The sequence below is a fragment of the Anser anser genome (genome assembly GCF_964211835.1).
Source record: "Anser anser genome assembly, chromosome: 2".
Lineage (NCBI taxonomy): Eukaryota > Metazoa > Chordata > Aves > Anseriformes > Anatidae > Anser > Anser anser.
In genome coordinates, this window is record NC_139721.1 from 52,577,955 (window position 1) to 52,592,360 (window position 14,406).

Below are 14,406 nucleotides of genomic sequence, written 5' to 3' on the forward strand. Positions count from 1 at the left end.
AGCTCCTATGTGATTTTCTGAAATGTCTCCTGTGACAGACCCTCAGTCTCCCCAGCCTACTAAATATCTTTGTATACACTTTTTCTCCCCAGGATAAAAAGCACAGCAAACATCACATCGGTTGTCTTGGCTGGATATAGACTCCTTTCACTCTTTCTGAACTTTATGCACATATAAAGCGGAGTTCCCTGGGGATCTTCTCATGGGTCAAAGAGTGGGGTGTCCTGGAGAGGTATCTGCAGTTGCATCCTCGATGCATACAATATGCTAACAATACCATCTATGAAGGACTCAAGGTCTGGGTCATTCATTTAAGGGGTGTTAATGCACGTGTCACTTCAGCTGTACTTGTGCCCTGAAATATTTTTGACTTTTCACTACTAAATTCTGTTTCAATGCACTCAATGGCCTGCTCATCATCATAGTATTACAGCTTTGTAATCTGAGGATTCATCCTTTTGGAAGCCCTATTCTCATCGATATTACACTCTCCCGAGGAATTCTAACCATCTTAGAAGCAGGTACAGTGGTTACTGATGACACTCAATACAACTGCAAGATATTTCAGCAGTCTAGATAGAGAAAATGTATACAAAACCTGTATTGGACATATTATTCAAGAGTTACTCAGAACTTACAAAGCAGACAAATGTGACAAGCAGTAAAACGTGATGGTTTCTATATGCTAGCATTTCGACACTTCAACTCCAAGTCCAAGCTCAGAGGAAAAGTGAAACTTCCTAAAATAAAGTATTATTCATAGCATTTTTTTGCATAATTGAGAGTCTAACATAATAAATCTCCCCTTCCGCTCCATCTTTTATCCTCATAAAACTCAGCCTTGTAGACAAGATTTCCATAGAACTCCTATTTTGTAAAATTTGCTTGACTGTATTCCAAAAAATGACTCAGATTTTCCACTCGAGTGGCAAAAGCTGAAACAAGTATCACTCTTTCCATCAAAGCCAGCAGAATCATTCTTCCAGGTTAATGGTTTGCACACTATCTTTAACAGATAAAAGTGGGACTACAGGTCAAGAAATGACAACTTAATAGTCACAAGTATGCAACCAGAAAGCTATTGCTAGTCTGACGGAAACAATACAGGATTTGGCCGCTGAAACTAGAAGTCAAAAGCATGATTGCTAAACTGCTATAAAGGCAACTTAATCACAACTGCTCTTTGGAGCTAACTTATAGCATAGCGATATTTGGCCCAAACTGTAAAACCTTCTTTCTCACCTATCACTCTCCAGAGCACTTAAAACAAGAGCAACTGAGTGAAATCTGAGCAAGGATGTCAGAAACTGGCTCCCAACCAGTCACTCCTGTCCTCAACCCTCTGCCCCCAACGTGAGCTCTCCTCCTTTGTATTCCCGTGGATTCCCCTTTCAAGTGCATAGACTATCCCATCCCTCCCTTTTTAATCTTCTGTCCTCCCTGGGTGACTCCCACTACACACTGCAGTTACCCAAAGGAGGGCAGGCGATGCTGATCCCTCTAACGCACATCCTTCCCCTTCCAGGAGGACATTGCTCTGGCTGGGGCTCAGGCCTGCCTTGCGTGAGTGGCCTCCCAACCAAAAGCAGGCTCAGGACAGACAGGTTCACTGCTCAAAGACCGCTTTAGTGACATGGCTAGAGCTGCTGAATGGAGAAACAGGTCCACCCTAAGATGCTAAATTTGCTTATGCCTATACTTCACTATGGCCTTCTGGAGTTCAAGGCAAGACATCCTCTCAGCATGGGGCTGCCAGCAATCACAGACCAACTGGTTCCTAAGTGACAATGCAGCAAAGACTGTCCCTCCCCAAAGGAGACTCCTGGCACAGTCCCAGAAGGAAGGCGAGTTTCCTTATAGAAAATCACCAGCAACTTTACACCAGTGATGTTTACACATAGTTCTGATTCCCAGACACAGTGGAGAAGCACATAAAATTCCACACTCTAACTCTTCTGTTTGCTTCTGACATTTCCCCTGGGTATCTCTTGTGTCCCCACTTATCTCTTGATGGTCAAAACTACTATTTAGATAGTGACTCCATATGAGTCCCTATTCAGCAGAGTACCAGAGAGAAGGGAAGTCCTATGAGATCAAAATCCTTCTTTGTTTATGGACTTTACTGCTCATAATTCATTTTCTGCATTCTCTTGTGGCATGAGCTGACAAAATATTAATCCAAAGTCTCTGGCTGTTCCAGGGACTGCTCACTACTCCTCACCGGAGCTCAAATCTGTGTAACTTCTTCCATCTCCACAGAAAACAATGGAAGTAGCTTTGTGCATGGCATTGGTGAAATATCTAGCTGTTCATACTTTTGCTTAAATCAGGAATCTAGTTTCTCTCTTTTTTTTTTCTTTTTTTTTTTTTAAGTCTTAATCTACAAGTCTCATTTCAATTATTTTCCTCCAGAAAGAATGAAAAAACAAACAAACAACAACAACAACAAAAACAAAATAAAAAAAAAGGAAGAAGCAATTTACCTCTACTTCACATGCATATTCAGATCCATCCAGGAGTGTCACTTTGCACTGCATATTTTTAGGTTTCTTGACAATCTTTAGAGGAGACTTGGAAAGTTTGCTAGAGGACGACTTTTGAGAGAGCTTGTCGTCCTCTAACTGCTGGTATTCCAGCTGTTTTGCGCTTGCAGCTGCAAACTCTTGTTCTTTGTCTGTGGCCTAGAAAGAGAAAGAAAGATAAGTTAGACAAACTGATCGTGCAACACAGTGTATTATGCACCTTGCTTTCGGCACACCAATAAAGTGGGTCTAGCGTGGGGCTTGGGTAAGAGGGCCCATGATGCATGGCAGACTCCTCATTAACTATTGAAAAGTCTCTTTGTGTTCCCCCCAACACTTGCACCTTGCGCCAAAGGTATAGAAAAGCCAGGGAGGGGGGAACATGCATGAAGATACTTTAGGTTTCTTCTTTTTCCATAGTTACAAAATCCCTCTCAGACTCGGACCCTTTTTTCACCTACTGGAAATGCTGAACAATAAGTAAACATCTTAATGAAGAGACATTCCTACAGATTGTTGATATTACCTTAGAGTCCTGTGTCTATTAAATCATATCATGTTTCCATGTGGAATAGGAAAAGACCATTAGGTTTGCACTAGTTTTGATATCAGTGAGATGTGCCTTTGAGAGCAAAAGGCTCCCCAAATGCCTGAGCAAAGGGTTAAACAAACAGGATGGAAATAAGAGGCCAAACATCTTTTATGTGCAGCTGGCTGGCTAATGGATGATAACTACAGGACAAGAGGCTGGATTTTGCTCTCCGCAGATGCTCGATAAGTCCTTTAAGCTGGCAAGAAGTAGGTTCTATTTGAAGGACAAATATACTGCAGGGGAAAGGGGAGAGAAGAAACAATCATGGTTACTTTTCCTTGGGTTTATCTGAGGGTCAGACCATTTGAAGAGTTACCATGATGCAGCACAGCTCGTGGTCCTTTTCACTGCAATAGATGAAAGCCAGAACAGCTCTACAGCATTTTGCCCTTCCTAGCAACAGCACTATGCCGCAGTCATTATCTTTCAAATCAGTTATGCCCCTGGTAGTCTCCAAACAAAACCTCATCAGGAGTGCAGTAATACCTAAGCTAGAGTTTTAATACATATATATATTTAAAACCTTTTAGTTATCTTGCTACAAGGAAAAAATAAACAAACATTTTGGCTCCAAATGGTTTCTATGTAAGAAGCAACAAGCATCACTGGAAATAATATCGTAAATTAATCCTCCGAGTCTGTTTCCATTCATTGTATGTAATAAACCTTCATGAGAATGGAGCAAATCCGTCCAAAGGCTTTAATCTGCTTTGAGACCAAAACAACCTTGCATCATATAACCAGCAACAACAGCATGGCACTAAATCACAGGGAACTTTCCCCAAGAGATTTAATACAAACGAGCCATAAGCTCTCCTTTTTCATTTATGTGAAAGGGGGAAGGGGGCATTTGGAGTCAGCCACAGCACCATCTCCCACCAAAGCCCCAGCTGCGAAGAGGCAAGGCAAGACCCCACATTCCTACTTTCCCTACAGGTGAGGGCAGAGCAAAGGTCTCCTGGGCTTTCCTGGGTGGGGAGATAAGAACAAAGTGTGACTATGAAGATGCATAGAGGAACAAAGAAGCTGCTTTCACAACCCACCAGCTGGCTCTTCCCCCATCTATTTCCAGACCTGGAGGATTTCCTCCTCCCGGTACTTGGACGCCAGCTCTGCATCCGGAAGCCAAGGTCCTCGTATACTTTGAAGGCTGGCGGGAGATGAAGGCACAGCATATGTCACAAGATTAGCTGTTTGCTGAGGATTTAATGTTCACAGTGGCCCTGACAAAGGGGGAGAGTCCCTCCAGGCTCAGAGCAAGACTAGAGGCCAGTTACCCCTCTAGAACCACGAGGGCCAGCTGGCAAGCAGTTCAACCTACCACACTGAGAGGAAAACAAGACTCGAGATGTCTTCTCCTTGGGCCCCCACCACTGATGGGCAGAGGGACTCTTTGATGGTTTCTGCATGTTTTCTTAAGGAAATCTACCATGGAAGGTACATATGCACATCTGCATGTACAAAAGTCATTCCGGGGCTGGAGGTATTATACCATCACTGCAGGTGGCTCATGTAAGAGTTAAACCCTCCCCACGACCCAAAAACCCCAACCAACCAAACCAAAAAACAGATGCATGGAATTAATCTTTTTAAAGAAAATAGGAAAGCTTCTTGAGAGAAAAGCCCATGACAGCAAGGGTACCCTTCAGCCATTTAAATTTTAGAAACTTCTTCAGCCTGAAAACAAATTTTTTGAATCCTTAGATTGGTGATTGTTTTCCTTCATGAAGACACTTTTAACCCAAGACTTCGGCAGACATTAACTTATTTATAAATACATATATATTAAAAAATAAAAGTAAAAAACCAGTATTGACATTATTTTGTTTATTAGGTTCCTGTCTACATTAAGATCAGAGGAATCTGTCTAGGTTAAAATCATACAATGGATTTACTCCCATTTGTCTGAAGAACAAAACATGCCGGGAACTATTAGAGAAGATCTCCTGAACTATGCTGACATGTTTAGGCACTGAGGTACTTTCAGAGCGAATTAAGCTTCTTCTTCCTAAAGAAACCTGACATTGTGGTATCTAGGAAAAAAAATGGCCAGCGAAAATTCCACATACTCAGTGGATTATTCTGAACTCTACAAACATTGTTGCATTCTTCCCCCCATCCTCTTTCCCTCCCTCAGATCACATTTTTGCAGTATTTTCAATGTTATGGACTGAATTCTAGTGCACCACAAGTTGCCTCAGGGTTTGTGCTTTTTGAGCATAAGCTTTCTCATCTTTACCTATATTAATATATCATACTATGACACTGTGTTCAATGACAGCAAGAGAGAAAATTATATCCATTTGCCCATTATATCTACAATTTTTGACTTTTTTAATGACGTTACTGCCAATAGTTCTGTTGGTTAGTATTGCTTTTAAGTAGTTCTTTCCTGTGATGCAGACACTTAAGCTACTACGAAATATACTGAGCAGATCATCGCTGCTAGACCTGGCAGTCACCTGACAACAGAGAATTTTGGATTCAAACTGGTAATCTCAACATGGGAAATTTCATATCTCTTCACTAACCCAGATCTATCAAGGCTGTACAGATGTCTGAGCACAGGTGGGAAAGAAAGAGGATCACACAGCGCACAAGGGCATCTCAGGCCTCCAAACTCACACCTCCATAAACACAGATGGACAGTTTGGTGCCTAAGGGCTTTTTTGTTATTGTAGTTGTTTTTTTTTGTTGTTGTTTGTTTGTTTTAAAGAAGAAAATCAGAAGAAATTTCAAGAGCAAAGATCAGTGAAGATGTCTGGAAGAACAAAATTGATAATACTCATGCCTAGATCTGGCAGAATTGAATTTTACATTAATGAACTGTTTGTGTAGTGGTCTTTTCTCCTTGACAAGCAGCCTTCATCTTCTCCCCAAACTAACTAGACACAATTTCTGATCTAATTCAGAAACTGAAATTCTCCCAATATACAATTTGAAGGCGTAGGAACAAGAACAGAAAAGTTTTTGGTGGGGATAGAGAGAGGCTGATCAGAGTTTGTCAGTGGCAGGAATGGTCAGCAGTCAAAAAAAAAAAAAAAAAAGCAGTTCTTCCAATGGTTGATCTTCAGTAGCTATAAACACCAGAAACCCTGCCTTGCCACGTCTATTTCTTGGGGTATAAGAAATCAGACACCTCTTTCAATTTGGTCCCTGAAATATTTGTCATCCTAAGCTCTTACGTAATACGTCCCTAAATAAGGGACATAATAGAAGGCTTTGCTTGTATTTGAAATTGCTTATGCTCCATTTTTTCCTCACCAACAGCAAATCTGGACTGTATTTGAGGAAAAAAAGCTTAAAACCCAAGAGCACAGGCAGTCCCAAGCAGTTCTGGGGGAAACACTCACAACGATATTAAGTAAAGCCTTACCTCTGCTTGCTTCACCAGCACTGCCTCCCAGCTAGGTAAAACAACGGGACCTTATTTCAAAGTATCTGAGTTTTATTTATTTATTTATTTATTTATTTTAAGAGTAGACGAGGTGCAAGACTGACTTATTCCACTCTTCAAAGGTGAATGCCATCAGAAGGGAGTCATAACCTTACGGATCTAAAGAGATGTGATTTGCAGGTACCTTATTAGTTTTGTTTCACTTACCCATGAAGAACAATGCCTGTTAATCCTATTGACTGGAAATTGTTAACAGGAAAAAGAAAACGGCTGCCACAAATTTAATAAGTGCAACAATAAACCAAATGGAAAAATCCTGTGACAGCCCTTCTAAAACCTATTACATGAGAAGTTAAAGTAATTATAATGCAGTCATTTCAGAACTACACAAAGCTTAAGAGACCACAGTTTCTTTATGGCTCACACATCAGACAAGCAAGCATGAAATCAGTTTTCAGCAGGTCTCAAAGAAGAAATGAACTCTAAAAACATTTTCAGCTTCTTAAAAATTGGCACCATTTGCTACCTGATGCAAATGCAAGATGGAAAATGTTTCCCACTTAGTTAATAAGACTGGCCTTACAGTTAAGCACTGGAGTCTGAAAGACCAGAAATGAATTTCCAAACATTCTATATGAAGACTATTATGTTTAAATGCAGAAGACCAATCAATTGAAATTTACAACCGTCAAAACAAACAGCCTTCCATGCAAATCTGAATATATATTTCCAATCCCAATGAAACAGGGTCATTATTTCCCAGGAGGAATAACGCACGGCTCCCTTACCTGTTCCTTTTTCACCGGTGTGCTGTGCGCTGCCACAGCTGAGAACTGCTCTAGTGCGTTTTGGTGCTCTTCGCTCAGCTGCTGCTGCTGTTGGTCCTGCGGCTGGACCTCCGCTGCCCCTGGCTGTGCAGGGGTTTCTTGCTGGTCCTGCTCTTTATCCTTGGACTCAGAATCTGATCCCGACTCTGTAGTCATGGTTGGTTATTCTGTAAAAACAAGGAGAGCAGACCTACTGAGTACGATCCCATAGCTGTTCACTTGTAAGCTACGCTTATAGAGTAGAGAATCATTAGTCACAAAGTCTTAGCCTTCGTATGTCCAGCCTGCAAACCTACTGTGACTATTACACTGGCCCAAGGAGGATCACCAGGAAAGCTTTCCTTGTGCAAAGGAATAAGTCTAAATCTGTACTCTAAAGAAGAGCATGGTGCCATAAAACCTTATTCTACACTATCACATACAGACAACACTGCAGGAATTAAGTTGAAGTTAAATGTAGAAATGCAGTTCTTTGCAGTTTGTAATTCGTAAAAAGAGAGTAACATATTGAGAAAAGCCTGTGTGACTTTTAGTGTCCTAAATCCAACACAATTCACCGTAGCCTGGGTTTCCAAACCATGAGCATGCAAAAACTTAAAAATGTTCAATCTTTTCTTCTTAACATTTAAGTCAACAGGGCTTGAACTCCTCAACAACTGCACTGCTTTTGGAAACAAACTCAAGTACTTTTGATGTTTCTAGGCAATATATATGCTGGAAACATTTGAAGTGGGCCCACCAAGATCAGTGCAATAATGTCCTTGTGTCCATTTCTGCCCTTCCCACTTGAATTCACCCACGCTTCTGTCATTTCTTTCTAAGTGCTGGAGTATGCAAAAGAAAAGATAAATTCTTCCATTAGGTAATTCTGAGAGTAAGATTTCAGAAAAAGTGAATACAATTTTTCTTGAATATGGAATGCCTATGCCTGAACTTAGCTTTGTCCAGTACTGAATCAAAATGAAAATATTAGCAATATTCATTCAGACTCTTGACATCTGAATTTAAATGGTTTAATTACAAATATGTGCTTGGCACCCAATTCTCAAACTATATAGAATCAGAATGAAAATTTAGAAAAGTACTGCAATTCCACATCAAAACAGGATTTGAAAAAGCAGACACTATGCCAGTTCAGCAAATAGAGTGTACTCATATTTTTATTACTTGTACAGCACCATGATGACTCAGAATGTACTCGAGCATTTTGCTTTTAAGCAACTCAAAAACAAATCAGTCTGCTGCAATCTATTTCTGTTCATCATCAGGCCGTAATTTCTTTAACCTGGTAACCATAGCTACTATGTAATTATAAGCAGTTCCACAGAATATACATCTGCTAATTCATCTGCTATGAAGTCACTATCAACTCTTAACATACGCTACAATGTTTACTAGTAGAAACAGATTTGCTGAAGATTACACAAAAATTACGGGCAATTTTTTTTTTTTTCTAGAATACTTAATAAGCTACATTGCTTGACAGAAAACATTTTAAATTAGGTCAATTAATATTTTCAAACTTGTTTACGTATTGTGTGCTCTCAAGTCTAAGCTGTCCAGTGAATACACTTCTCTGTACAGCAAGCAAGTTCTCAGCATGTCCTCAGTCTTTGTACTGTGTGTGTGGAGGTGTGTGCATGGTCCTACCTTCTGTACACCAACACTCACAAGCGAGAAATACAACATATATGGTAAACTTATGTTTCAGGCCATATTTTCAAAGTCCTAACATATGACGCACCTACTTGGGAATACATCGTAAATTGCTACACTTGAGCTGACACAGTTGTATGAAAAATGCCTCTGAAAAATGTACTATTTAAACCATTTTCTTCAGCATCTACAAAAAGCAATAACTATCTCTGTCTTTTAAAATGTGACAGTGTGGGAGGCGTTCATCTAATCGAACTCTGGATGTATGCATCTGAGACGGTCACTTTAAACTCACCACATACAAAAGAGAAAGATATTTGAGGCAGTGATTCATCTGAACTATTTTAGATGCCTGCTTTAAGCTGAGATAAATCACTTACTAGCATTATTTTGTTCTACTTGTTACGAAGGAAGCTTAGACAAGTTCCTTAGACGTAGAGCAAACAAACTCATTCCCCATACTCAATTCTATTAAGCCACTCTTTTTGTGCACTTTAAAAATTAAATTGTGGAATAATGTTAATCTCTCAGAGTTTTGTTTTGCCCATCTGTCAGACCAACATATAATGAACTATTCTTCATCTGATGTTATCATGCTCGGCTTGCTTTAAAAGCATCCAAGACTCCACAAACTTCAGGGTTTTCTTCCCCCACCTCCAAATCATATTCTGTACAAATGCACAAAAAAATTAAATGCAACTTAATCAAAAAATTAGATCAATAATAGCAAACTATGCATGATATTTTCTTTTCCAGATATTATGAACTAACAAATAGGAAAACAGTAACTTTCAGCTACAAAATCACAGATAAAACAACTCCAAACAGCACAGATGACCAATACAAAGTACAGTGCACAGAGACAAGTATCTTCAGGTGTTGATCTACATAAGATCAGATTGCCAGCTGACACAAATCAAGCCTGCCTTTCTTCAGTTTTCACCACAGTGCCTCTGGAAGCTAATTTTCACACCCTTTACAGGTTCTTTCCTGAGATTTTTTTTTTATTTTTTTTTGTCCTGGACTGTAGTAGGCACAGAAACATATCCAGTTAAATTAGTCCCATAAAAGCCAACTCTATGTAGCATGAACTGAAAACTAGCTTTACTTCATTTGCCATTTATAATTTTGCATCTCAAGGAACAAAAAATGTAGTTCTTCAGTTCTTCTGGGACATACTGCATGAAACAGAGCTTTGCAATTCTGCGAGGTGCTCTGTGGGACTGGTTTTCACTCTAGTTACATGCGAGTCCTCGCTTGCTGTAAGACTGCTTTGTTAGAAAACTTCTCGTGCATTATCAAATCTTGTAGCATTAAGTGATTCCCTGGATACAATATTCCTGTCATTAGTCAGCCACCAGATGGATTTAATTAACCCAAGGTTACCCATTTCCAAATGTCTTCTCTATTTCCCTACACATACTAATATGTTTAATGACAAATACTGAAAACAAAATACTATTAATTTCATGCTGTTATCTTACAGATGTAAATAGAATCAAAGCAAACATATCCATTTTCTTCTGAACTCATCAGATGATTGCATTTTTGAGATCTATCTCATTCCATCTAGTGCAGGCTGAAAATACCTAAACTGCAAGATGGAAAAACAACATTCCTCTCTCTTTTAGTCCAAACCAATAGGCTGTTTTGCCTTCCTTAGCAAACAATTGCTTATCCTAAAGAACTTTTCAAGCAATTCATTTATTATTATTTTTTTTTTATAAATGGCATAATAATCTTCATAGGAAGAGGTCGTTACTTATTGGAAGAAATAACAGCAATCTTAAGAAATCTAACAATATAAATATTATTCTACTTATGTCTGTATGCAATTTGTACTTGACAGAACAGCTAGTAGTGTCTGCCTACTCATTAAATATATTAAATTGGCTCAGCATTTCTTAGTTGTATTTTATTGGTTTATTTACTATATCTAGCTACGTACCAAAATCATGACTTCTAATATGAATTTCAATACAGGAAGAAACACATCACTGAAGTTCCTTAAACTTTTTCTGTTGCCAGAACAAACCCTGTATCAAATTCCTCTTTCCAGCCAACAGAAAACAAACTAATGAAAAGAAACTAGGAACACTACCTTACACAAATGAGGTAATACTATGCAACCCAGATGTGCTCTTGGATATCTAAGTTTTGGCTTACAATCCCATATTTAAAGATTCCAAAAGATTAGTTCAGTCCAAACTTAATACAGATGCTGCTAATGCTGGATACTCTAAGTCTAAAGTCAATTTGTATGCAGAATTCAATCAGAATGAGAATCAAGTCTTTATTGTTTAAAGAAAAATAATGTGCAGAACTAGCTAATTTAATCTGTGGTGTCTACTCAAAAATTAAGTTTAAAATGTATGCACTTTCAAGCAGTGTAAAGGTTTAAAATATAAGGGTTTCGGAGCACTGCAAAAGAATAATCAAGAGAATATTAATATACCACCAAGGTATTAAAAACACTTTCAAAGAAACTACAAAGCATATTTTAGAATAATTTTTACTAGATCAAATTACAGATAAGGTATCTTTTCATACCTTTACACTGTAGAAAGTAAATATACTTCATACGGATTGCAAAATCTGCAAAACACTTGCGCTGAGCTTTCACCCTAAAACCTTCCAGCACACCTAGTCATTATTACCTAGAGCTATCAATATATTGCCAGTTGACAGAGTGCCACTGCCATTACCAATTAATTGTCATGGATCGACAGAAAGCTGGTAACTTCCTTTATTCCATACTGGAACCAAAATCATATTGTACTCTATTAATAATTCTCTTATCAGGCCAAGCCCAAGCTATGTCATCTGGTTCCCCTCCAGCAAGTGACAGTCACAATCTACTGTATATATCTGTATGTTCAACAAGTTCACTCCTTGCCTCCCATTCTCAGAGTGCAGATCTTCTGTCTCACCCATCTATTGAGCAACTGAATTCACAGATAATTGACAGCAGAGTCCATGGCTTAATTTACCCAACAGTCATAAATAAACCTTTATTTATTTTCACTAGCATGTATTTATATGTGTCTGATACATTAAGTAAACTGAAATCACATTACTGAAGAAATTGGAAATTAATTCCAAAACAAATTGTGGTGCAGTGACAAAACAAAATTGAACCAAGTATAATTAAATGATCTATACATAGCCACTAACTATTTCCTGTAATGCAAAGATTAATGATTTATATTTAAATGCTTCTGTGATCTAATTAATTCTCTTTGTGGAAAGTTCCTCTTTAATTATAACAATTTCTGAAGATGATTATAAATCACTGCAAAGGTCCAACTTTGGAAGTTACATGATAAAATAACGATTCCATACTTTAAAAATAATGTTCCACATAACGAGATGCATATTTATACAATAACAATGAGATACTGATGAGAAGAGCATATTGAGAACAACATTGCCACTGAGAGCAGTAACAGAAATGTCAAGATATGATTCAAGAAAAGAGTATATGCCAGACCACTGTTTTCTAAACTTGAAACATAAACTGTTTTCATGAAAATGCTTTATGTCTCAGCTTCTTTCATTCCAGTTAGTTTGTTAGCAGGAAAAAGAGAATTTTTGGATGCCCTTTAATTTCCATGAATCTTGCCCTCACATTGTGGAGGCACCTAGGCCACAAAAAGCGTGGCAAAGCCTCACTGTCTGGCAGTCTAAAATGGCTCCAGGACTCCAGCCCAGGATGTGCAACCCCTATACTTAAAAACGCATTGGTCATATTTACAAGCTTAAGATTACATCTTAAACATCAAAAATGTTTATGGCAATATGTGAAGAAGAATTGGGTAATCAGGAGACACTTTTGACCTACCAACAGACACACCCCTCAGAGGGGACAAAAAGGCAATGGCACACTTGTCCCCATGGACCCAAACCTCCCCCATCCCAGGCACATGTAGACCTCTCTGCAGCTATGTCCCACAAGGGCTGCTGAAAGAAAATGAAGCGAAGGGTTCCTGGAGAGATTGTGCCCTGCTTACTGAGTGTGGAGATGGGAAGTGTCAGAAAGTTTAGATGGGGTAAAAACAAACAAACAAACAAAAAAACAGAAACACAAAAAGGGATCATACTCCGAAGCAGAACCAAGGGCACACGACTCATATGATGCACATAAAAGACCACCATAGACTTAAAAGAAGAGACGACAGCTAAGATGCAAAGTGGATTAAAATCAGCAAGGAACGCGGCAAACAATAAGAAGAGATTCTACAAATACATAAGGAAAAAACAGGTCCATTACTTAACACAAATGTGGCACAGGAAAGGCTGAATTATTCAATGCCTCATTTCACAGAGGCTAGCTGGGACCAGATATTCAGCACATCTTTCAACCTAACATATAGGATATGCAAGTGCAGGCTGGAATAATGAAAGAAGAGGAGATTAAGTCATCAGTAAATTACAGGTTTTCAAGTCAGCAGGAAGCACTGAAAATGTCCCTACAGTGCTTAGGGAACTACCAGCAACCATCCATAAACCATTAGCCAGAGAGGCCAGGTAAGGTCTAAAAGAAATTAAAAGACCCAACCTGATCTTACAAAGGGAAGTAAGGATGAAAAAGACAGAAATTATAGTGTACTTTAACAACAGAGAAGTCAGTGGAATACACTACTAAAGGGTTTCCAATCCTGTAAAAATAATGTGATTAGAAAAAAAAATAAAATCAACATGAATTCATCAAAAAGTGATGTTAAATTAATGTAATGTCTCTCTCGCTCTCTCTGACAGGGCGTCTGTCCCAGTTGATAAAAAGAAAGTGGAAAAAGCAGTGCAGATGACTGAGCCTATCTTTAGTAAAGCTTTTAAACCAGTCCCGCATGACTTTTTCATGAACAAACCACAGAAACAATTTAAATGATTTAAAAAAACGGGTGCACAAGCGATTAAAAAAAAACCAAACCCTATGCCATGAATACTTATCAGTAGCATGATGACAACCTGTGAGAATGCATCAGTTGAGGTATCACAGCCCACTCCAAAGCATTAATGAATGAATGGCGAATACCCGAGCTGTGCTTAACATCGCACCAAGGGAGGCTGGGGCATGCTACTGCAATACTCAGTCAGCTTTAAGACCAGGAAAGCAGTTTGAAAGAAAACCGTGTATAGGCTGAATCGGACTGCATTCTGTAACGGCAACTGCAACAAGAATGGGGACATCACAAGTGAAAATCTATGAGGAATAACCGGCCAGGTGGCAGGAATGAAGCAGCATAAGGGTCTGAAGTCATGCATTAAACAAGACCAGTTTCATTTTGGGATCTGCTATTGGAGCTATTCTGCCTTCTTCAGCACCAGGGAGAAATATACGGTATATTGTATTTCATTTTGGGCCTCATATTTTTTGAAAAGTATGTATTAGAGAGTGTCAAAAAGAGAGTA

At 38.9% G+C, this 14,406-nt stretch overlaps 1 protein-coding gene across 40 annotated transcripts in view; it reads right to left on the reverse strand.

The window, feature by feature from the left end:
• The window catches only part of EPB41L3 (erythrocyte membrane protein band 4.1 like 3), a 139,124-nt gene that overhangs the window by 57,795 nt on the left and 66,923 nt on the right, over positions 1-14,406 (reverse strand). For 32 of the 40 annotated variants that reach the window (XM_083824017.1, XM_083824015.1, XM_083824016.1 and 29 more), the window contains exons 2-3: positions 7,300-7,505; positions 2,484-2,681 (exon numbers count right to left, since the gene is read on the reverse strand). In XM_083824017.1, the coding sequence (XP_083680143.1) occupies positions 2,484-2,681; positions 7,300-7,494 (393 nt within the window). In that variant the 5' untranslated portion in view covers positions 7,495-7,505. The remainder of the gene's footprint in view (positions 1-2,483; positions 2,682-7,299; positions 7,506-14,406) is intronic. The other 8 variants (XM_083824014.1, XM_083823997.1, XM_083824019.1 and 5 more) reach the window with 1 other exon arrangement.